General features: G+C 36.0%; 1 protein-coding gene across 3 annotated transcripts; it reads left to right on the top strand.

The window, feature by feature from the left end:
• Window positions 1-602: 602 nt before the first annotated feature.
• Window positions 603-24,725, top strand: FAM133B (family with sequence similarity 133 member B). Of its 3 annotated transcripts, XM_081147673.1 has the most exons (11): window positions 603-729; window positions 8,276-8,373; window positions 10,647-10,725; window positions 11,395-11,469; window positions 11,606-11,638; window positions 12,096-12,158; window positions 12,611-12,703; window positions 13,996-14,046; window positions 19,261-19,353; window positions 21,616-21,663; window positions 23,412-24,725. In XM_081147673.1, the coding sequence occupies exons 1-11, from the start codon at window positions 706-708 to the stop codon at window positions 23,496-23,498; spliced, it is 744 nt and encodes a 247-aa protein (XP_081003799.1). In that variant the 5' UTR covers window positions 603-705; the 3' UTR covers window positions 23,499-24,725. The 3 variants fall into 3 exon arrangements, with proteins under 3 accessions (XP_081003799.1, XP_081003800.1, XP_081003801.1); XM_081147674.1 differs by lacking the exon at window positions 13,996-14,046; XM_081147675.1 differs by lacking the exons at window positions 19,261-19,353; window positions 21,616-21,663; window positions 23,412-24,725 and adding an exon at window positions 14,994-16,048.
• The last annotated feature ends 638 nt before the right edge of the window (window positions 24,726-25,363 follow it).

Raw genomic sequence — 25,363 nt, 5'->3', positions numbered from 1 at the left:
GCCCTGTGTAGGCTTATCTTCTATACCACGTCATAAACAGCCCCCTTGAAGGTAGGGATGTGTCTTAATCATCTTTGTGTCCTGACCCAGATCCAGCTTCCAGTCGCCAGTTAGTGCATCACACAAAGTAGATGTTCAAAAATTAGTGTGAAATGAATGTGTGGGTGATGGATAAATGGACTTGAACTTAAAGGGCGATTTCATTAGCAACATCTACGACAGTACTGTCTTCTCCCTCACCACCTGATGCACTCTGTGAAGGACCACCTCTGTCCTGGACATCACTTTATTCCCAGCGCTTGCATTATATTAAGCACACACAAAAAGTTGCAATAATTTTTGAATCCCCTAGAATGAGAATTTCAGCGCATCGGAAATGGAAGGGAGCAAGACAATCCAAGGCCAAACCGAGCGGAGCTGTCTTGGTGAGGGCTGCTGCGCAGAAGAGCAGTGCCCGCACGTCCCTGGTGGGTGGTAAAGAACTGGAATCCGCGGGTGAACCCTGGGGGCCGCGGGGGATCGCCCGCGCTGGCCTCTCCTCCGCGCCGATAGGTGGCGCTGTGGCCAGACGCGGCCGCCCGGTCGGCGCGGCGCCGCTCTCTGGGCGGGGCGGGGGAGTCGCCAGAAGGTCCGGTGCGGGCCCGCTTCGGCCGCTCCGCTGGTCTCGTCTCCCTCGGCGTCTGACTGTGCGCTCAGTCCAGCACCATGGGGAAACGGGACAACCGGGTGGTGAGTACCCGGTGGGGAAAACAATGGGGCGACGTGGGGCCTGCGGCAGAAGAGCGGGGCCCCTCACTCTTTTCGGCTGGGCCTGAGGGGCGGTTGCGGCGCTGGGACCCGGGGCCCGGAGCCTCAGCTCTCCCCCCGCCCCCCACGCCGGCTCCGGACGCGCGTGCGCCGCGCACGCAGTTGGCGCCTCCGGGGGCCCCCTCGCTATTCCTTCTTTCTTTTTTTCTTGTCCCCCTCTTTGCTCTAGCACCCCCAAACACGCCGCACCCTTTGGCGATGCTCCCTGGCTCCCTTCCCTGCCTTACTGGGGCCAGCAGTGCCGCCCCCCCCCCCTTTTTTTTTTTTTTTAAGAGCTCGGGGAGACCTGTCTGTCCTCTCCAGCATGTTTGCCGAAAGTCTGAGGTCCAGGGAGGCGCCGGGACGCGCCCCGCTTCTCGGGGTCTCGCACCCCCTCTGCGCCCGCGTCGTGCGCAGCCCGGTGGGATGGAGGCGCGGAGGCCTCCTGCGCGGTCGCCGCGCTCGGGGCCTGCGGCGCCCCGGTTCTAGCGCAGGCGGGCTCCCGTTTGAAAACCAGAATCGCAGCGTTTGTGTTGGTGGCCGCAGCGCCCAGCACTGCCTGGCACCTAGGAGGCCCCGTGAAGGAATGAATGGCCTGAAAATAGTTGACTTTGCAGTCCACTTGGAATGTTGACCGGAATGTCGGTTTGGGCCCCTCGGGAATTGGGTGACGTGGGCCAAGTTGTTTTTCTCTGAGCCTCAGTTTCTTCTGTAAAAGGAGATCATTACTTACCTTCAACCTTCAAAAAGAAAGATGGCCAGGCGAGCGCTTGGCATGAAAGTTACTGTTCTAGTAAGTGAGATAAACGAGATACATAAATAATAGAATAAGACATGGTATCTGGTAGAGATTTGAGGTTTTGAGAGCATCCAAAAGAGAAGGTACTTTTGACAAGGTGGAGATGGGAAGAAGTCATTCTAGATGGCTACTAGGTTGGTTGGTTTGGAAAACCCAGGTTGTGCATCAGATTGGATGGGCTGCAAACATAAAAGATTAGCAATAAACTTAGGTGGCATCCTTACAATTCCTGGGCTTCCCTATGACGGAGTTTTGGCCACTGAACACCAAAATGAAAAAATAAATGCAAATTAAAGCTAATGTATGTGCTAAATTGAGCATTTTCTCAACGATTATTTCCTTTGTGCGTTTTGGGTGTTTTTTTTTTTTGAAGGAGGGAGCGATGGGAAGTGCTAAGTGATCTTTGCTTTTATGAATTGATGACATTTTCCATCTTTAAAACGTTTGCTTTAATTTTATGTAGTCTTCATAAATTGAAGATGTCTTAGGAACAGCCGAAGTGAACGTTCATTACAAGGTTGAGAAATGTTCTTTTCCCCTGCTCCTCGGGCTGTAGGTCAGAGCGGCTTGTATCCTGATTCTCATAGAGTTGAAATGGTGTTCTGCTGGAACGTTCTTTAGACTTGAAGTGTTAGGAGTGTTTTGGCTCTTTAATGTGCTTGGGCCTTGAATGCTTAGAAATTTTCAGGCCTTGGGTGCAGTTTCATACAGGGGCATAAGATATTTTGTTTTACTGGGGAAATGTGTTGGTTTAAACTTAAAGCATCCCTTTAAAGCATTTGAAAAACTTTTCAAGTGATCTCCTTTACCCTAGAGCATTTTGATAAGTCTGGGCTCTGCTTATTTCTCAGTATGGTGTCTTGGCACAGTGTTCTGGTGACAATTTGTTTGCACTTCAAAGGTTGTGGGAATGAAAACATGAAATTAAGAGATAGAAGACACAGATTGTCAAATTCAGTGTTCCATTGTATGGAGGAGGAGATGTAACTGTTTAAGCTGGGACCAAAACTTGTTATCTGACACTTAGCTCGGTACATCATAATTCTTGATTTTATGTAACAAAATTAAAATATTGGCATTTTTTCTTCTTATATTGATAAAATTATAGTTTTAAAGATGACAGAATTACTTTTTAAAAAACCATTAAATTTCAAGTTGAAAGTTTTTTTAAAAAATAGACTATATTTTAGAGCAGTTTTAGGTTTACAGCAAGATTCAACAGAAAATAGAGTTCCCATATACTCCCTGCCCCAACATGTACACAGCCTCCGCCATTATCAACATCCTGCTCCAGAGTGGTACATTTGTTACAATTGATGAACCGGCATTGACATACCATTTTCACCAGAACTCCATAGTTATATTAGGGTTCATTTTGATATTGAGCATTCTTGAACAGGTTTGTTTAAGTTGAACATTTTAATTCTCGAAATTTGTAAAGGGCCCTTAAATTCATGATGATCAGTTACCCTTTGTGCCCTTTGTTTTCCAGAAATTTCCTTCATTTTTTTTCTGTTACTTTGTGCCCCCTACATAGATGTGTCCTCTAGATAAAAATAGGTAATCAAAGTAACAAATGAAGTTCTGCACATTTTGTCCTTAGTTTTACTGCATTATCTTTCCAACCTGCCCACTTAAATTCCTTTGAGCCCAGCTTGCCATCCTGAGTTTCAAAAACAAATTGTTTTCTGTTGCCCAAACTGATGCAGCAGTTTGGTGCCATAGACAGTTCTAGTTATTATATGAATATGAGTGTTTGACAGTATTTAAAGCAATTAAATGATAGATGTTTCAAGAAATTGTACAATTTCTTTATTTTAACCGATGCCTAACCACCCATCCCCGTAATGTTAGGAGTATTCTTTTTCACACTGAAGCATAACGAGTGAAAAAGCTTTACCTTTATAAAATACTTTTTTTGTTTGTTTTAAAAACCTTTCTCGTGCATAGTAAAAGCACTGTTGCTTATGATTATGAGCACAAACTATCAAGTGTTTTGCAAGGAGCCTAGTACATAAGATGTACTTAATAAATAACTGAAATAAATAATGGAGATGTTTGGGATGAATGAGAGTAGTGTTTATGGTCAGAAACTTGGAAGTTAAGCTTTATTGCATACTCAATGATATTTGATGTAATTGTACTATAAATTGTTTATAAGTAATGGCCCTAACATGTGAAGACACTACTATTTTATTTTCCTTTGAAAAATAAGCAGTAAGATAGGTTGGAATGTACTTTGGGAAAGCAGTTTTACAGTAGACATTAAGACATAATAATATTAATATACTTTTAAAGTAAATTGAAGACTTGTAAATCATGGTAAATCTGTTATGATTTTTTAAAATTAGAGTGAAAAATTACTATTGCACTATTTGTGAATTTTTACTTGAAGACAATTCAGCTCTCTGAATTGGAGTGGCAATATTGTGATCAAATTTTTCACATTTTGTTTACCTCTAATACAGTTAAACCTTAATATAATGGACTAATTTGGTCAAGGGAGTGTCTGTTAAAACCAGAAGTCTGTCATATAATAAAGGTTTTCTGAATGTTTAAAAAATTGATAAATTAGTTGGTTTACCTGTTTTTACTTACACAGACATGTTTGTGTAATTAAAAATAAGTATGTATAAAAAGTCTAATTTAACAGGAAAGTTTTCTATAGGTATTGCCATAATTTAAAATTTATACTGAATAGGCCTAGTAAATGGCATGCATTCACCAGTCACTGAGAGTAAACAAATGCACACGGCTGAGACGGGGCTCAGGCCTGCATGCATTCAAACTCAGGCCACTCTACAACAGAACCAGTACTAACCTTGAAGTGATGGGATCAGTGTTAATCACTTCCCGAACATCGTTAAATATGTAGACTATTGTTGTAGATATGTAATATTTATGTTAGTGAAATTACTAGTGTTTTTTCAACATATGCCGTTTGATAAAATTTGTTAAAAATACCTGAATTAATAACAAAAGAAACACCTGTTAATTTAGTTATAAGCAAATCTTGGTTAAAAGCATTTTAAAATTAATAGGGTGTTAATTTTCACATATGACATAAAGACGGAAATTTTGTCCATTAAATCAAGGTCTGAAAAATTGAGGGTTTACAGTATTGTGATGATATTTGTGTGTGGTTTGGGTTTTTTTTTATAAAGGTAATGAGTTATTTTTTAAAAATTTTCTCTAGTGTACGAAATGATGAAAAGTGGACATCTCCCTTTATGTTTTAGTGCATATGCATCTAGGTTTTTAAATTTTTATAGCTATTTATTAATATGGTATCTTATTTGCGGGCAACTTGCTTTTTTTGCTTTTCACTTGAGAAGTCTTGGACATCTTTCCATATCAGTTACTATAGATCTACCTCATTCTTTTTAATGGCTACATAGTATTTTATTTGGTAGGTATACTTTAATATGCTTAATGAATTATTCTGGTGGCTATTTGGATATTTTCATTTCTTCCTACTTTAGGAATTTAGTTTTGAATATTCTTGTGTATATTTGAATTCTTTGGAAATAAACAACTTTTACAATTTAAACTTAAAATATTTTACCATTGGGTACTGCTGAAATTATGATGTGATACTTGTGTTTTAAAAATGATGAACTTAGCTTACACATTTTACTTGCTTCTGGTTAGGGTTATCAGTATCATTAGCTGGGCAACCAATTCCTCTATTGCAACCTCTGGTGATTGTCATATTTACACATGAACTGACTGAAATTCTCAGCAAAGGCAATTGAATGAAATATTTGAGGGCATAACAGTTAATATAAAAAGTATTATATGCCACTGTCTTTAGCGTTGCATTTTATATCCATGTCTAGCCCTTTTTCTGTAACATCTCTGATAATAGGAGCTCTAGCATTCATTTTGGCCAGTAAGAAAATTATGTTAAAGGTTTAACTTTTTCATCCCAAGTAACTAGGCAGTGTCCAATTGAATGGAAATAGTTCTCAGAATGTATTTATAGTGATTTTGTACTGTTTAGTCTGACAGAGAAATCTAGAAATATATAACTAGTATTTGTTTTGAAGGTGGAAAATGTTGGTCGTTTTTACAGATTTTGTTAAGTAAAATTCAACAAATACATTGTTGTCTTTTGCTTCTTTTGGAACATTAAGTATTAGGGTTAAGGCCTTAAAAATCAGCCTTGAAAATCGTCATTTTCAACCAAAATTCTTTTTATAAATATTTGTTGACTTGAGTTAAATTTGGAAAACTGAATATAAAGAACAAGAGGTTGAGACTGAGTTAATAGCAGATTTTATATCTATAGCAGTGAATTTTAATAAAACAACATATCTTTGCTAAACACTGTAATTAACAAACCTGCTTTATTTTGTCTCAATATATCTTTGAAAATATGTCTAAACTGTCCTGAAATAGTAAGTGCAGTATACAGAGCATAATTTAATTTTCTGTATATTTTTTATTGTGCTAAAATATAAATAGCCTGAAGTTCAGTTTTGAATATTTCTAGGTGTATAGTTCACTGGCATTAAGTACTTTCACAGTGTTCTGCAACTATCACCACTATCTATTTCCAGAACTTTTTCATCATCTCAACAAGAAGCTCCTCTGTACCCATTGAACAATAACTCCCAATTGCCTCCCCACCCCTCGCTCCTGGTAACCTCTATTTACTTTCTGTCTCTATGAATTTGCTTATTCTAGGTATTCATATGAGTGGAATCATATAATATTTGTTCTTTTGTGTCTGCCTCAATTTACTTAGCATGTTGCCAAGATTTATCTGTGTTATAGCATGTAATAATTTCATTCCTTTCTAAGACTAAATAATACTCCATTGTATGTATATACCACATTTTATTTATCCATTCCTCTGTAGATGGACATTTGGGTGGTTTGTACCTTTTGGCTATTGTGAATAAAGCTGCTGTGAACATGGTATACTTACGTTTGAGCCCCTGCTTTCCATTCTTTTTCAATTCCATTTAGAGATGGAATTGCTGGGTCATGTGGTAATTCTGTGTTTAACTTTCTGAGGCACCACTAGACTTTTCCACAACAGCTGCACCATTTTATATTCTCACCAGTAATTCGTAAGGGTTCCATTTTCTCTACATCCTTGGCAACACTTGTTACTTTCTGTGTTCTTGATAATAGCCACCTTAATGGGTGTAAGGTGGCATCACATTGTAGATGTTTTTGTTTTTAATCTTTACCCAACGATATTTTCTTTTATTGATTTTAGAGAGGAAGAGGCGAGAGAGACAGACAGACATTGATGTGCAAGAGAAACATCTATTGGTTGCCTCCTGTATACGCCCCATTCGGGGATCAAACCCTAAACCTAGGTATGTGCCCTGACCAAGAATCAAACGCACAACCTTTCGATGTATGGGATAATGTTCCAACCAACTGAGCCACCTGGTCAGGGCTCATTGTAGTTTTGTTTTTTAAAGATGTTTTTATTGATTTCAGAGAGAGAAACATCAGTGATGAGAGAGTCATTGATGGGCTGCCTCCTGCATACCCCCTACTGGGGATGGAACTGGCACCCTGCTGCCGCCCCCCCCCCCCCCCCCCCCCCCCCCCCGTGTGCCCTGACCAGGAATCAGACCTTGACTTCCTGGTTCATAGGTCGACGACGTTCAACCACTGAGCCACGCCTGCTGGGCTCATTGTGGTGTTTTGATTTGCATTTCCCTGATGACTAGTGATGTTGAACATCTTTTCATGTGTTTGTTGAACATTTGTATATCTTCTTTGGAGAAATGTCTATTCAAGTCCTTTGTGCGTTTTTTAATTGAGTTGTTGGAGTTTTTTGTTACTGGGTTGTAAGATTTCTTAATGCATTCTGGATATTAATCCCTTACCAGACATGACTTGCAAATATGTCCTCCCATTCTGTGGATTGTGTTTTCACTCTTTTGATAGTACCCATTGATGCACATTTTAAATTTTGATGAAGTCCTATTTTTCTTTTCCTACCTGTGCATAATTTAACTTTTAATGTTAATTTGTGAATAAAATTGTTTTCAGTATGGCACAATACTAATACTTCCTGAGATAGAAAATACAGTAGAATAAGCAATTATTTTTTTTCTTTTTAAATATGTTTTTATTGATTTCAGGTAGAGGAAGGAAGAGCGAGAGATAGAAGCATCAGTGATGAGAGAGTCATTGATCAGCTGCCTCCTGCATACCCCCCTTTGGGGATCAGGCCCGAAACCCGGGCATGTGCCCAGACCAGGAATCGAACCTCGATCACCTGGATCATAGTTCAGTGCTCAACTGCTGAACCACACCAGCCTGGCAAGCAATGATTTTAGAGTTAGATCTTCTTTACTTTCTTTGGAACTGAGTTTTTCATTTGCTGGAGAGCAGTGTTATCACCCTCACAGGGTTATTGGGCTTTAAGAGAAAGCAATATAAAGCCATCTTACAGTAAGAAAGAGGTATCATTACTTTCATCAAATCTCTAGTAAAAACACAATTTTTATGAAAGCACAATATTACTCATCACTCAAACTTGTGAGGCTTAATAGAGTGTTAAGTTATTTTTTTGTAATGGAAAATTGGTTAGCCAGATTGCTCGTGCTTAGTTGGATATAATATGCATTTATTTAATAAAAATTGCTTGATAAGTAAGCGAGCTTTTGCATTTGTAATGATTATTTTAATGGAGTAAATTTTTGTTCTTTTCTCAAGGCCTACATGAACCCAATAGCAATGGCCAGATCAAGGGGTCCAGTCCAGTCTTCAGGGCCAACGATCCAAGATTATCTGAATCGACCAAGGCCTACCTGGTATTTTGAAATAATTTACCTATTTATGAAGTTTTCATAAATATTTTAAAGGTTACTGTGATAGCTTGTATTGATTGCCAAGCAGTTGACAGATGGGTAATTTTTAAAAAATTTATCTTTATTGTTAAAAGTATTACAGATGTCCCCTTTATTTTCCCCATTGCCCCCTTCCCCCCTGCCCCTGCCCTCCCCCCCTGCAGGCCTTCACTACACTGTTGTCTGTGTCCATGGGTTATGCATATAAGTTCACTCCCCACCCACTCGCCTCCCCTCTGAGATTCATCAGTCTGATGTGTAGTTTTTGAAGTAATATTTCATATGTGCTCTTTTTTTTTTAATGTATGAAACACATGCATGAGTGTAAAGGAAACATTTGAGAGCCCACCACCCAAAATAGCTAAGGCACTACCAGATAACCTTTTTATACCAATCTCTTCTCTGTCCCCTAAAAATGAACTTAACCTTGCAGTGTTCTATTTAAAATGGTAGATTTGAGTAATCTCATCCTTCGTTGAGATGTAACTAGGTGTTAGCTAGGGTAATGTTAGGTCTTGTTTCAAGTTTTATCTGCTGGCTTTTCAGTGAGTTAGAATTTCCCATTGTAAGATTTTTGCTTTAAATTGATGGTTTTTTGCCCTTGTTGAATGGCACTGACCTTTTGTAAATAAAGCTCATAGCACTGGCCTTACTGTTTGTAGTATGTCTTCCTTGTTATTGCATATCATATTCTTCCTTATTATTAAATAGCTTGACATATGATATGCTTCAGAGTTGTGAGTTACAAACTCTTTCTAAGCTCCTCTAGAAGCTAGGCAACTGTAGTTGAAAGTTGTGCTTACATGTAACAGAATCTTCCTTTGACTTAAACATGAAGTAAGCATGTCACCTTTTACAGTGTTCATGGGTATTATTGTTAACTGTGACAGAATACCAGAAAATAAATTATCCCAAAATAAAGTATATTTTGCATTTAAGTTGGAGAGAAGTAATGAACTTAACAAGGATTGTGCTCAAGCAGGTATTACCTGTGTGTCAGAGGTCCCCAAGGCAAGTCTCAGGTTGAATAATTCCCTAGGACTCACAAATAGTTGTGCTCGTGGGAAAGATTTATTACAGTGGGAGGATACCAGCCACAGTTAGCAAAAGGAAAAGGCGCATGGGTGAAGTCTGAGGGAGACTGGGGGCAGGCTTCCAAGGCTTCTCTCCTATGCAGTCGCCCAGGATGTGTTTAGTTCTGTTAGCAAGAGTTGTGATAACACATGTGAGATGTTGCCAACCAGAGGAGTTCATGGATAGTCTGTATGCCCAGGGTTTTTATCGGGAACTGGCCAGCCTTTGTGTATTAGGTGCCAAAACACCAGACTCTCCAAAGGAATGCAGGTGTTCAGCCTAAACCATAATGTTTGTACAAACAGGCACAGTGAACCACTCTTATTGGAGTGGTAAGGACCCTCCTAAAATCCAAGTTCCCAGGCGCCAGCCAGAGCCAGTCTTGTAAGCAGGCCTTTCTATGAATAAGCAGTCAGATGTGCTTGTTCTCGTTTCTGCACATGTTTGAGGAACGTTATAAGATGGATGATTTACTAATAGAATGTAGTATTTTAATCAAATAGATTTTAGCTCACGCTAATGCTGATACTATCGAAGCTTGGTGACCGTAGGCAGATTTCCTGCCTGCCCCAAGCTGCAGCTTTTTTTTTTAAATCCTCATCCAAGGATACTTTTTCAGTTGCTTTACAGAGAGAGTGGGAGGGGGAGAGAGACAGAAACATTGATTTGAAAGACACATCGATTGGTTGCAGCCCGCGTGTGCTGTGAGCTGGGCCGGGGATCGAGCCTACAACCAAGGTTTGTGCCTTTGGCTGGAATCGAACCCTGGACCCTTCAGTCCACAGACTGAGGCTCTAACCACTAAGCAAAATCAGCAAGGGCTCAAGCTGCAGCTTTTATCTGTAAAATAGTACTACTTTTGTCTTGGGATTGTTGTGAAAATTAAAGGAAAATTTATTTAAAACAGTGCCTGTAGCATGTAGTGCTGAATTGGCTTTTATAATCCATGTTTAGAAAAGTAGTGATTAGTGTTGCCTGATAGACTTTATTATGTTAATTGATTTACAAGGATGTGAACACAAATTTGAACTGTATCAATACTGGAATGGAGGTTTATAAATTAGGATATTAAGAAAAACTTTTTTATGAAATTTTGTGTTGTTTATAAGCATCCATCTCTAATTTGAATTGCTTGAAAACATTTTTACATTCTGTGTTTTAAGGGAAGAAGTGAAAGAACAACTAGAAAAGAAAAAGAAAGGCTCCAAGGCATTGGCTGAATTTGAAGAAAAAATGAATGAGGTTTGTAAATAGTACCTTTTTTAAAAAATAGACTAATATTTGTTATAAGAAGAAGGAATAATTTTTTAATAAACCAAGAGTTTGGGTCTAGTTCTGTAGGTTAAGGGGGCTCTGTATTTTATAGGTGTTTTTGTTATACTGAGTACAGGTTTGTATATAAATTTTATGACCTTTTTAAAAAATAGAGGAAAACCATCTTACAGTAATTTAAATCATCTTGAAGTTTTCTAAATGTTAGGTTTTTCCCCTTCTTTCCCCCATCCCCATGCCCCCATCTTACCCTGAGATTTCCATGGTGATATTTGCTTGCTGTGATTGCAAACATGTATGTAGTAAGTATTTCATCCACAGTAAAGATTAATTTAACTTTCACTGTTTGGAAAAAGAATCTAACCGTCTTTGTTAGAAGGAAAAAAATTCTTCAGCCTCAGTAATAATACCTACTCTCAATATATACAATATACAGTGGAGAGTTCTCATCCCTTAATATCCTCTTTGAAAAGTGCTGGTAGAGGCTCATGTGGTGGTAGTTCTGGCACCTGGAGTGTCTTTTGTAATTAGAGGCTGGGTTGGGTAAGGGGATGGAGAGAAGGAAACAGTGGCTGTCTTATCTATTAGGTCTATTAGAAGGGAGTAGATGTACCCTGATGGTATTTATAACCTTTGCAGAACTGGAAGAAAGAACTAGAAAAACACAGGGAGAAATTATTAAGTGGAAGTGAGAGCTCCTCCAAAAAAAGACAGGTAATACCATTTTTACTTTATTGCTGTCCTTAATCTCACATTTGGGTTTCCATAATACTGCTGTGTACTATTATTAATAGATACATTTGAAAATTCACACCAACTTGCTTAGATCTGTGCTTTTGTTTGCTTTTAGAGAAAGAAAAAAGAAAAGAAGAAATCTGGTAGGGTGAGCGAAACTTTTCCATTTTTCTAAATATTACAATTAAGAGCCTATGAAAAAAGTAAGAGTAATTTATATAGCCTGTATGCTAACTCTAGATCAGTCAAAGAGCCTGGAGGCCCTTTGCTTGTTATGGGTGATTTTGTTCTATTTCTGATATAAAAAACAGGTGCCAACCTCCTCATAACCTAGTAACTTCTGTATTGCTATTAAAGAGGGGAAATTGACCACCATCGCTGTATCTGTTACTGTGTGTGTGTGTGTGTGTGTGTGTGTGTGTGTGTGTGTGTGTGAGAGAGAGAGAGAGAGAGAGAGAGAGATTTGATGTTTTAGTATTTAAGTTTTATGAAAATAGCATTTGTTTCTCAGACACTAGATTGATTTTGTTAAGTATTTGAGAGACTTAGTAAAAGAAAAAAATTCCTGCATCTCACAAGCTTTAATTGTTTTGTGCTTGGTCAAGTATTCATCTTCTTCTTCATCAAGCTCTGATTCTTCCAGCAGTTCTTCAGATTCTGAAGACGAGGTAAGGATTGCCTATAACGATTCATGAAATACCTGAAATTTCTTTAATGACAAAGGAAACACATTATGGAATATCAGTTAAAAATGTTCACTTCCAGGTTTTGATTACTTATCTATAACTGAGAGCACTGACATAAATATCTAGATATTTAAATATTGATGTATATATTTTTTAGATTTCTGAATTTGTCTTGTTCATTTAAAAATAAGAGAAGAAATGATTGGAAAAATGTAAAATGCTATTTGATTAGATGCTAGGAATTGTGACTCAAATCACTTGACTTTTTTATAAAACAGGAAATTGATATGTTAAATTTTAAATATTAAATAAAACATGTTTATAAGCTGGTCCTTTCATTAACTTTTGTTCATTGATAAAGATTTGATATTAGTGAAATGCATCAATTATATTTTTGAAACAGAAAGCAAACGTTTCTAAACATTTTTATATAGGATAAGAAACAAGGAAAAAGAAAAAAGAAAAAGAAGAACCGTTCGCATAAGTCTTCTGAGAGCTCCATGTCAGAGACGGAATCAGACAGCAAGGTAAAATTACTTGAATTAGCAACATTTTGGGTAGCGAAGACATATAATTAGGTTTTTCTTTTAGTTTTTCCTATCTTAAATTGCTCTCAGTTTAAAAATGAGATACTATTTTTTATACTGTGACGCTCTCTGCCAATACCTTACATATGGCGTTTTATTATTCTTTAAATACTTACACACACATTTCTGTCTCTCAACATTTCCATGACAGCTTTATAACAAGCCTGGCAGGCATTGTTTTTCCCATTTTCATGAAGTCACAGTTCAGAGAAAAAATGTCTTGCTTAAATGTATACAGCTAGTATTAGAACTGGAAGTTGAATCTGTCTTCTCCTATTTGGTCCAATGTCTTTTCTACTGTACCTAAGTCTGTTCTGTACTATCCAGATTTTTCTGACACAGTTTGCTCTCAAACAGTAGTGGTCATAAGAAATACATGTTGCAATAAAAATGTAGATTCCTGGGCCTCATTTTCAGAGTCTGATTTAGTAAGTCTGATTAGGTTCAAAAGTCTATGTTTTTAACACATGTCCTCTGTGATTCTGACATGGGTGTCCAAGGACCACAATTGAACAAACAATGTCCTAATGTCCCAGGAGAACAAAGCAACTGTATTGTTTTGTGGCAGATATCTACCCCCAGTGAGATTTCTTCTGACAAAATGCCTGGTGTCTAGGAAGTATTCAGGAAATGTTGATTTTTTTCCTTTGTTTTTTAAAGCCGAAGAGCTAGTCTAATGACAGCAGATAGCTAACATTTATTGAATGCCTACTACATGTTACTCACAGTTCTAAGCACTTGACATGTTAACTCAGTTCTCTTAACCCTATGAAGTAGATATTTGTTGTCCCACTTTATGGATAGGAAAGGCTCAGGGACGTTAATAGCTAGAACTGGGGGATTCAAAAGCAAAAATTCTTACCTCCCTCCTTATAAGGAGAGTAGGGAAATCAGATTGGTAGATGTCCTGAGCACACAGTGAATTAGAACTCCAGTGCATGTTACCACCACAGACAAAAATACGCAATGGCATAAAGTCTTCACAGACAATATGTCATTTTTGGTGTACATAGATTTGATATATGGCCAAATACATGAAGAAGCCTCATTTCCTTACAAGCGCATACACACACACAACACATTTTTTCTGTATTTTTAAAATAAAATTCTGGTATTGAAGTAAACTTTTTTCAGTTATAGAACAAATCACCTTTTTGGTATTTTTGTCTTTATGCTATTATGCTGTATCCTTTACATTTAAAATTTATATATATATATATTTATTTGTTTAGGATAGTTTAAAAAAGAAAAAGAAGTCAAAGGATGCAAGTGAGAAAGAAAAGGTAATTATAATTTTACATCGCCTTTAGTAGTCTATCATACAATACTTCATTCACTTCAAGAAATAATGTGTTCCCCTTTTTAAATTGAGATTTAAACATTTTTTTTGCTTCTATGATGTTTTGTGCTGATTTAAGGAAATTATTTATTAGTTTCATTATTGAAGGTAAGAGATCAAAAGAGTAGTACTGCAGAAAGTTTGAATTTGTGTGGTTTAATAAATTATCTCAGATTAAAAATTTTAAGTAATAGAGATTAAACATTTCCTTTGTTTTTTCAAGTCATTTTAAAGGAGACTTTTTTTTTTTAATATATTGATTTCAGAGAGAAAGGGGGAGGGAGGAAGGGAGAGAAACATCAGTGATGAGAATCATTGATCACCTTCCTCCTGCACACCCCCTGCTGGGGATCTAGCCTGAAACCTGGGCATGTGCCCTGAGTGGGAATCGAACCTAGGTTGATGCTCAACTGCTGAGCCACGCCAGCTGGGCATAAAGGAGGCCCTTTTAATGAAAGAACATGGACTTATATTTCAAATAGAGTATATTTAGATAAGTTTTGAAAAAAATGCTTACTACTGTAAGTAGATATTTTATCTTTACTTGTGATTTAACTATAATTAATGCTAAATTTATCCCTACCCGTGTTTCAGATACACATTTTAAAATCTTATTCTGATTATTAAAAATAAAAACCTAAAGAAAGCAATTACTAATGAAAGAAAACTATGAATGAGTGTCACTATATTTTACTTTTTATATCATTTTTTAAAATTGAGGTGAAATGCACATATTCTATTAATCATCTTTAAATTACAACTCAGTGGTATTTAGTGTATGTACATGGCTATGCATCAACCACCTCGCTCTAGTATTAAAACTTTTTCATTACCCCTTTGAAAACAACCTGTTAAGTATTCAGTTCCCATTTTCTTTCCTCCCATTCCCAGGTAACCTCTAATCTGCTTTCTCTCTCTCTAGATTTGCATACTCATATTATGGATATGTCATATAAAAGCAATCATACAATATGTCATCTTTCCTGTCTGGCTTTTTTTATTTAGTGTAATATTTTTGAGGTTCATCCAAGTGGTAACATATATATCAGTATTTTGTTCCTTTTCATGAATGTATATACCACAATTTATCCATTCATCTATTGGTAGACATTTGAATTGTTTCTACCTTTTGGCTAAGATGAGTAATGCTGCTGTGAACATGTGTGTACAAGTTTCTGTGTGGAAATAATGTTTTCTTTTATCTTGGGTATATACCTAGGAGTGCTTGTGATATCAGTTTGCAAATAAAAATCCATTAAGACACTAAAAAAAAAAAATCTCATGACCAAGTTGGGTTAATTACAAGGATTCAAATATAAGAAATGCATTAATATAATTTGTGGTGTAAACTGGCCAAATGAAACCATACGATTATTTTAATAGTTTTCAAAAGGGTGTGGTGTGATTCAACATTAATTCCTCACTTTCAAAACCATTATAGAATAAGTGATTATTTTCATGTTTTTTAAAAAAAAATGTATATGTCATATGTGTGATATAAAACAAAAGCAACAAATGAACAAACCAAACAAACAAACTCATAGATACAGACACAGAATGATAGTTATGAGAGGGAAAGGATAGGGGGTTGGGGAGGGCAAACAGGGTCAAGGGGTTCAAATATGTGGTGGTGGAGGGAGACTAGACTTCGGGTGGTGGGCACACAGTGGATTATACAGGTGATGTGTTATAAAGTTGTTCACCTGGAATTTATATAATGTTTCTAACCAGTTACCCCAATAAATTTACATATTTTTGAATGTATGTGTGAAACTAAAACCTGGTAATATACAAACATGAAATACTAGAGCACCTGCTCCTGCGTTGTGATTTTGAAGCACTTCAAAATAATATAAGGTACAGAGTAATATACATAATAAAGAATAATATAAATATTCATTAACAAATGATTAACATTTTGTCATATTTGCTTCAGGTTTTGCTTTATTTTTAAAAAAAAAAAAAGTACCAGACACTTTCTCCTTACTTAGAAGCAGCCATTTCTGAAATTAGTGCCCATCCTTCCTTCCACATTTATACACTTTGATTGTATACATTCATAAATAGCATAGGGTATTTCCTATTTTCACAATGGTATCATTGTGTTTCCTTCTGAAACTTGCTTTTTTCACTCAACAGTGCTGTTGACATTTATCCTTGTTGATCCTCTCAAGTTTGCTTCTTTTGCTTATAGTATTCCATTATATTAATTTGCCACAGTTTACTTCTCCATTCTCCTGTTTGTGGACATCGAGACTGTTTTCATTTTACAGTAATGCAAAGAGTACTTCAGTGGCTATTTTTTATCCATTTTTCCTTTCCCACAAGTTATTTTTAATTTTCTGAGATATGCTTGAGATTGCAATTTCTGGGTTCTAGGATGTACATACATTTAACTTTTCTACCTTTTGCTCACCAAAGTGTTTATTATTAATTTCCATTCCCACTAGTAGCGTATGACAGTATTCTTGTTACATACATACATGTCAATACTGGGAGGCTTTCCTTTTTGTTAGTATAATGCGTATAGATCAGCAATTTTCAACCGATGTGCTGCAAGAATTTTTAAAACATGCAATACCTGACAATTTAGTCAGGGGCACTTACCTCTTTTCCCTTAGATTATCAAATAAAAAAATGGCAACAGCCAACACAACGGTAGCTGTCTAGAGTGAAGAATCAAATTATACCTTCGGTTTTTTTGGTCAGATTGGCAAAATGTATTTTTTGGCGTGCTACCAAATTTGAGTAATTATTTTATGTGCCATGAGATAAAAAGGTTGAAAGTCACTGGTATAGATGGTTGAACTTTTTAATTTACTTGTTAGCCATTCAGATTTCATCTTCTGTAAGTTGTGAATTGCCTTGTTTAGTCTTTGCCCTTTTTTTGTTGGATTGTTTTTGACCTTTCTGATTCATAAGAGTTATGTATTTTGGATACTATTACTCCTTTATACGAATGATTAACACTTTTTGGTGTATAGCGTCTCTTAATCTTGTTTAGGGTTTCTGTTGTAATCATGTAAGGGAAAGGTAATTTTAAGTCATATATCAACCATTGTTTTCAGCTCCATTTTTATTTTAAATTGTTGTGAAAGTGCAATGTGATATCCAATTAGAAAACATAGTGGAAGAAAATATCCCAGTTATAATAGTAACAAAGAATATATAAGAAAATTTTGAAGAATTGAGTAGGACTTATTTGAAGAAAACTATAAATCTATTCAGAGATGCATATGAAGATTTAATAAATGTTCCTGGGTATGACTTTCCCTACTAGATGTTTTAAATGCTTTGATTAAAACAGTGTAGTATGGTACCAGAATAGAAAAAGACAATGGAACAGAGTAGAGTTCAGGTTAAAATTTTTAAATATTTATGTAATTCACTATATGATAAAGGTTGCTTTTCTTGGGACAAAATGACTAGCCATTTGGAAAATATAAAGCTGGACACTCATTAAGGCCAAATAAATTCCAGATAAATCAGAGTTTTACATTACGAAAATATAACTAGAGAAAGACATGATTAACATAATACTGAGGTAGGGAAAGACTGTGCCTCAAAACTCAAACTTGTACCAAATAATTCTAATTCTGAATGGCAAAAAAATCACAAAAGAATAAACCATGAACAAAGTTTAAATATAATGAACAGATTTAAGTAAAACGAGGAATACATCACTCAAAAATTTAGTGATCTTCAATATTAAAGAACATTTCACATACAGAAAAACTGGTAAACTATGTGGTTAGTAATTCTAAAAGTAAATATGAACTTTAATCCAATAATCTGATAGTATGATAAAAGAGCCTGATTAAAAAAGGCTTTTTGGTAAAGTGTGACTCATAAAAGAATAAAATAAAAGACTATTGTGGGGTTGTGAGAGATTGAGAAAATCATTTGGGTGAAAGCTACTTTGGTCTTTGACTTAGTCATTATTATTAGGTAAAGATTTTGCACTCAGATACCCTTCATTATATTTCAACTTTGTCTTTAATAGCAAAGAACCCATTTGCCTGCCCTCCAGAAGGTGATTGGTTAAGTAAATTGTGGCATATACTTTCAATGAATGTCAAAGGCCGCCATAAATGACGATGTAGTTGGCATGGAAAGATACTATTGGGTGAGAAGAGCGGGTTCCAAACAGCAAGTATTTGTGTAAAATTGTAAATATACACATAGAAGGATGTTTCCAAAAATCTTAATGATGTTTAATCAACCTGGTAGTGGGATTTAGGTGAATTTTCTTACAATGAGCATTTATCATTTCTACTAAAATAATAAACCTGTTAATCACCTATAATCTAATACATAAGGTCATCACTGTTTATTTTCTACATGAATTTTTTGTTTATATCTTCAAAATTGGGTTCATGCTATATAAAGTTTTATATTATCTTTTTCTGTGTAGGATTAGGGATGAGCACTTTTTATTGTGTGGTTTTGTTGTTATAAACTACTTGAGATATACCAAAAAAGTATATGGAAAATAATAAAATGATAACCAGCATGTCCACTTTGAAGCTTTAATAAATCCTAACAGTTTTTAACAAATCCTAACACTTTTTATTTCTTAAAATATATATTTAAGTCCTAAGTACTCCTCCAGTTCCACTCTGAGACCCTCTCTTTCCCCAGAGTTATGCATTTTTTCATCATTAAAAATACTTAGGGATTAAGATTTTTTTTAAATGTGAATTGAACACTTAATACACTAAAGGAATTACTGTGTACAGATCCTTAGGTCATTGCAAGTAATTACCCACTGAATTTTCCTCTCTGCAGTACTAGGCCTGTCTGGTCCAACACTGAATAGAAACAAAAGGATTAGAATAGAAGGGACCCACATTTTACACCGTCTGTGAAATAGTTCCTTATGACTTTAAAATTCTGTCACAGAGTTAAAGAAGATGAGGAGGATGTTATATCTAAGTGGATATGTAGTTATTTGTTTTCAGGTTATTTAATAAAAGCGTTACTTTCTTGGAATTAAAGACTGAATCCTGCTAAATGTCACCAATTTTAGACATCTCTAAAATGAAAGTGGATGATTTTTACGATAATTGGAAGAAATGTTAATAGAACTTAGAAACAAACTTTGCAAGGCATAGTAATGTCTTTTTGAGTCAAGATACGTGTATTTTTTGTTTAATAGGACACTAAAGGACTCGGCAAAAAGAGAAAGATGTATCCTGAAGATAAACCTTTATCATCTGAGTCCTTATCAGAGTCAGATTATATTGAGGAGGTAAGTATATGATCAAATCTATTTTCTTTACTTTAAAATGTGTAGTTATTTGATTTAATAAATATTAATTGAAAAAATACTTCATAAGTATTTGATTTACTTTTTTAGTATGATGTACCGTTAAAAAGGAAAGAAAGTTGTTCATTTCAGAATAAGTTCTGCAATTTTCCATAATTATATTACGATTTTTATAATTAACCATATTTTCACATTTCCGATCTGAGATATGTATGTTATTTTTATTCTTCTAATAATCTTTTTATTATACTACCTTTTCGATTACATGAAGGATGCTGTGTGATGTCTAGCGGATTGAGTTCCCTTGTTTTTGTTAGAAACTGCTATTTAGGTAGCAGAAAGGTGATGAGGTGGAGCAGAAATGTTGGCATGATCTCAGTTTTTCTATCTATAAAGTGAAGGAGTAGGATGAGGTCAGTTATACAGTCCTTTTCAGCTCTGATATCCCTGTCTTGGATTTTGTACTCTCTTGGAATTGGAGTCCATTTTTAGTTAGTTTTAGGTCTGTAAGTTATCATCCTTAAAGTATTTCTTGGAATTGGTTTCCTCATTTGTAAAATAGGGCCTATTGCTGTTACGTTGTAGCAATATTTTGTAATGGACCTTGAAATGAAATTTAGTTTTTATATAAATACCTTAATTAATATATATAACACCTACACATTTTTATATTACTGTCCCCTAACAGAAATAGAAGAAAATATTGTATTGTTTTTAATTAAATTATATTTTACTACATAAATGCTTGAATATTTAATACATAAATGCTTCTAGGAAACTAATGTCTCAGGAAAAAGGAAGAATACCCTGGCCGCAGATGTATTCTGTTTCCATTTCAGTGTTTTACTGTTAGAAGTATCAGCTCAGTGTTTTGTTTGAGTTTCTTAAGGTGTAGAATGATATTAAGGTATGGTGATTCCCTCTATCTTAAAACCCTGCACAAAATACTACATGTTCACAGTACAGTAAATTTAGCTTTTCTATTATAAATAGATTCATTTCATGAATGTCTAGCAGGCTATTGAGAAGTCATGTCAGGGCTCTCCTGGACATTGCTTGATAGATAGCGTCTTGTGTCTTGGCCTGGTTATGCAACACAGCTGCTGCTACTACAGTTGTTGTCACAAGAATAACAAAAAATAATAATTTCCTAAGTGCTTTCTAGAGCACTTGTCTTAATGTAAAATATGTTACATTTGGACTTAACATTAAGTACACCTGAGCATTAGCAACTTTGAATTCAATCTGTATCAATGTTCCATACTTTAAAAGATTGAAATAAGCCCAGCCAGGCGTGGCTCAGCGGTTGAGCATCGACCTAGGATCCAGGCGATCGGGGTTCGATTCCTGGTCAGGGCACATGCCCGGGTTGCGGGCTCGATCAATGACACTGTCATCGTTGATGTTTCTATCTCTCTCTCTCCCTCTCCTTTCCTCGCTCTGAAATCAATAAAGATATATTTAAAAAATTTAAAAATTTAAAAAAAATAAAAGATTGAAATAAAATATTAATGAAGCAATCAATAATTCTTACTCAAAAGGATTTTAACTGGTTGGGTTATGCTGAGTAAACTATATGTATAGCTATTATTTATTGAACACCACAGAGTTAGAGAAATACCCATTTTATTCCAGGCACTTCCCCTGAGGGTAATACATAGCAGAGGTAGGATTCAGAGCTTGGTCAGTTTTATTTCAGAGCACATGTTTTTGTTTGTTTGTTTGTTTAAATATATCTTTATTGATTTCAGAGAGAGGAAGGGACAGGGAGGGAGAGAGAGAAGGACACATCAATGATGAGAGAGTCATTGATTGGCTGCCCCCTGCATGCCCCCGACTGGGGATCGAGCCTGCAACCTGGGCATGTGCCCTGACCAGGAGTCAAACTGGGATCTCCTCGATCCTAGGTCGATGCTCAACCGTTGAGACACTCCAGCTGGGCCAGAGCACATGTTTTTTATCCATTGTACCTCATTGCTTTTTTTAGGTTCTGAAAGGGAATATAAGAGAAGCCTTTTAGGAATTTAAGATCTTAATTTCCCTCTCTTTAAATATTTTTTATTTAATCCTCTTTGTGATGTAACAGGGGTTTGAGGTAAAACAAGGCATTTAAAATGTCATTTGGTTGTCAGTTTTTTTACATAAAGTTTTATAGATGCAAGGTATGTTAGGGAATGAAATAGAAATGCCATTAGTACAATTCACATATTTGTCTTCTGTTTTCCACAAAAACTTAAACTTTAGGTACGAGCAAAAAAGAAGAAAAGCAGTGAAGACAGAGAAAAAGCAACAGCAAGTATCACTTATGTTTTTACATGACAATAGTATAGCTGTTTTTATTTCATGTGACTGCATTTACTAGGACCAAATAAATATTTATTGTGGTGTTCAGCAGCTTCACTTAATGGCTTCTAGAAAACTAATTGGCTCAGGAAAAAGGAAGACTACGCTGGCAGCAGATGTGTTTTGTTTCCATTTCAGTGTTTTGCTGTTAGAAATGTCAGCTCAGTGTTTTGTTTGACTTTCTTAAGGTGTAGTATGATATTAAGGTATGGTGATTCCCTCTGTCTTCGATAGTAGCTACTTCTAGATCAACAAAATCTGGTGATAACTTTCTACGCACAGGCTGCAGTGAATAATAAGCTGGAATGTGACAGCATAAATGATTCACTAATAAAGATTAATCTCTTGATCATTTCTAAAGCCAGCTCTGCTATTAACACAGATTGAGAAGTAGGAAAGGAGGAAGGAGGAAAACAACGAAAATGAAAGTGGTATTCAGATGGGCCGCTGGCTCCCCTAGGGAAGTGGGAACGTACCAAAGAGTGACGGTGACCCTGTGAGCGAACTAACTTGGGAACACTCGGTATAAGTGTGGACCATGGTCTTTACAGGCATTTCCTTAAGGAGAGGTAAAATAAAGATGAGAACCATTTGTAGGTCTAAGGGTAACTCCCATAATATCCCTAGTTCTTAAGATGAGGTCCTTCTCTAATAAGAGGTTCACTTGGTAATGTATGATTCAGAATTAACATTTTATATGCCTTCAAGACCAAGGTGACATTTAAAATAATTTGAGTGAAGACTGCTTTGGTTTTTGGCTCAGATTAATTAAGATGTAAGATTAACTAATTTTGGATAATTCTGATTTATATTTTCTTTCTTCACTGTTTCATGCGTTTAGCTAGCATGTAATTATTAAGCTTTCTAGGCACTTGTCCTAGGTCTTGATAGAGCTGTTATAATGGAGTACAAGAAAAGAGGATGATATGTGAGAGAGAGTAACTTCTGGGAGGGAATGCCTGTCTGAGGAAGTAAAATTAAATTGAAATCTGATCTACAAGAAAGAGCCAACCATGTGAAGATCAAAGGAATTACATCCTAGGCAGAGAGAAGAGCTAAGGACCGCCTTCTCTTCTGCATCTAAAACAGTGACAAGAATCCGAATTCAGCAAAATTTTAGCTGTCTTTATCCAGTGGCAATCTGACTACTTTTACTAGGCTTCAATGGCATTTTCCTTTAACAGTCAAACATCTCTTACTAAGCTAAAGAAGACTTTTCAGCTCTCTGTCAATATTTTGTACCAGTTAGTTGTTAGCTGCATCAAGTCCTCCGAGCCTAAGCAGTACATGATATCTGTGTTTCTATTACATAGCAGGTTTAGTAGATCTGTTCTCTGAAAACTAACATTTGGACAAGACCGTTGCTTAGCTGTGGTGTGGGGATTCCTTTGCCGTAACTATAGTGACTTTACCTTTAGAAATTAAATAAATGAAATATAGCAATTGATACCATGATTCAGTTAAATTTATTTTCTACAGGAAATTTTGATGTAAGCTCCCTTGAGGTGCTGATGACTTAAGTGTTTCTTTACCCTCTGAAAGTCGATGTGCACTCTGTGTCCTAATAGTGATTATTGAGACTTTTCAAGAAGAAATGCTTTGAAATAACTGCATTAGCTCAGAAGTACCATGGTAAACTTGTTATTTTTAATGCATGTGTTCATGTAGAAATATCTCACATGGAACTGTCTTTACAGGAAAAATCAAAAAAGAAAAAGAAGCATAAGAAGCACAGTAAGAAAAAGAAAAAGAAGGCTGCTAGCTCCAGTCCTGGCTCACCGTGACGTCGGGAACCAGGACTCCCTTACAAAGAAGTGCAATGTCGGAGGAGATCTCAACTGTGAAAATAATAGCATCTTTACTAAAATGCATGACTTCTGTTGTTTCTAGAATTATTCCTGACCTGTTCAGTAGCCACTCAGAGCCGCTGTGTGAAAGGGCCGTAACAGTTGCCTGCTGCTTGAACATCTGTCTTTTTCTCTTCCATTGCTTACTAACTGGGAGATAATACACTGCAGTTGTACTGGTGGCTGACATTTGGGAATAAAGTTAATATTTTTGACTAGAAGTATCTGATGATAAACCAACAGAAACTGAGTCTGGATACATCATTAATATGTAAGCAGAAATGACCAGATGACTCTAATGTTTTTGAAGTAGGGATTACATTGATATTTCAAAATCCTTACTCTGTAGATAGTGTATTTTAATTTTTTCCCCTTGTATACTTTTATTTACCTGGGGAAGGAGCTTTTAAGGGTGGGGGTGGTTTGCTATTTCTTTAGCTAGCAAAATAGCGTGCCTTTTATCCTCACACCCTGTTTTTGTGGACACAGTAGCCATGCTTCATGGGGAGGTCAGAGCTGGGTACGACAGTCTTACATTTTCCTGAGTTAGTAACATCCTTGGACTCTGTCATATGCTTCTGTGAGTGAACCAGAGAAACGGCCTTTTGCAACACGAGAAAGCCCCAGAAGCTCTGGGATTTACCTCCACTTCGATAATACTGAATGATTTTTAGCATTAGAATGTGTTGTAACATTTGAATTAATTTTGACTACAGTTTGGCTTTGGGAAGGAGTCATTTCCAGTAGACACTGGTACTTTTTGAACTTGATAGCTAAAGATTCTAAAATGCATGTTTTATACTGTTAAGTTTTAACCAGTCAGGAAAATTTTATGTAACCAGTGATAGCTATTTTTTGTATGAATTTTGTTAGGCTGTAATGTTTAGCCTTTATTAACTTTTTATTCTTGCTATCTTAAATTCCTTACTGCATTAATGGCGTTCTTGCCAAAATATTTAGCATGTGAAAAGCAGGTTTTTGGTTTGGTTTGGTTTGGTTTGTTTGTAACAGCTTCATATTGAAGCTGAAACCATATACAAGTTGAGTGGCAGGCCTGGTATGCTCTGTCTTGTTACATAAAGCTCTTGCCAGAATCTTAGTAAATATAATGTTTTAAAAGTTTGTCTTTGTATATTCATAAAAAATATGACAAGTTAAACTTAACTGAGAATTACATTATTGCTCTTTCTGTGTCGTTTTACTAAGATTTTTCTGCCTCATATCTCGTGCTGAATTGTTTACTAGTTATGTTAAAGGAATTGATAAATCATTTTCACTTTACATTTTTATATAATCGGGTAACATGAAATATAATTTGATGTATAATTTTGCCTGTGTGCTAATTATAGTGGTATATGCACAAAACATTTTGGCATGACAAGAGGCTGAATAAATAGCTATTTTACTTAAAAATAGCCGTGTTCTATCAGCTCCCTTTGAGTCACAAGTAAAGTTACAGTGATTAAGAAACACAACTAGGTGTTAAGTGGCAGAAGAATAAGACATGTCTCCAAGTTTTTAGCTGTAAAAATAAGACGTTTCTTGGTTAGTTTCATTAAATTTTATGCTTAAAGCTTCATATTCTTACCTAATAAAAGATATCTGTATGCTCTTGAGTACACAGCAAGTTTGAGGGACATTTTGTACCCAAAAGGAAGTTTGGGTTTTGGCCACCTTGGACATAGTTACATCATGTTTTCCTACTAGTTAGTCAGATATAAGTTGGAGGGATAAAAGTGTAGAGTTTACTGTTTCTCTAGAAACTCCTAGATTGAAGCCTCTGTTTGGATATCATGCGAAGG

The sequence above is a fragment of the Miniopterus schreibersii genome (assembly GCF_964146895.1).
Source record: "Miniopterus schreibersii genome assembly, chromosome: 9".
NCBI classification, from domain to species: domain Eukaryota; kingdom Metazoa; phylum Chordata; class Mammalia; order Chiroptera; family Miniopteridae; genus Miniopterus; species Miniopterus schreibersii.
This window is presented reverse-complemented; position numbering and strand designations above follow the sequence as displayed.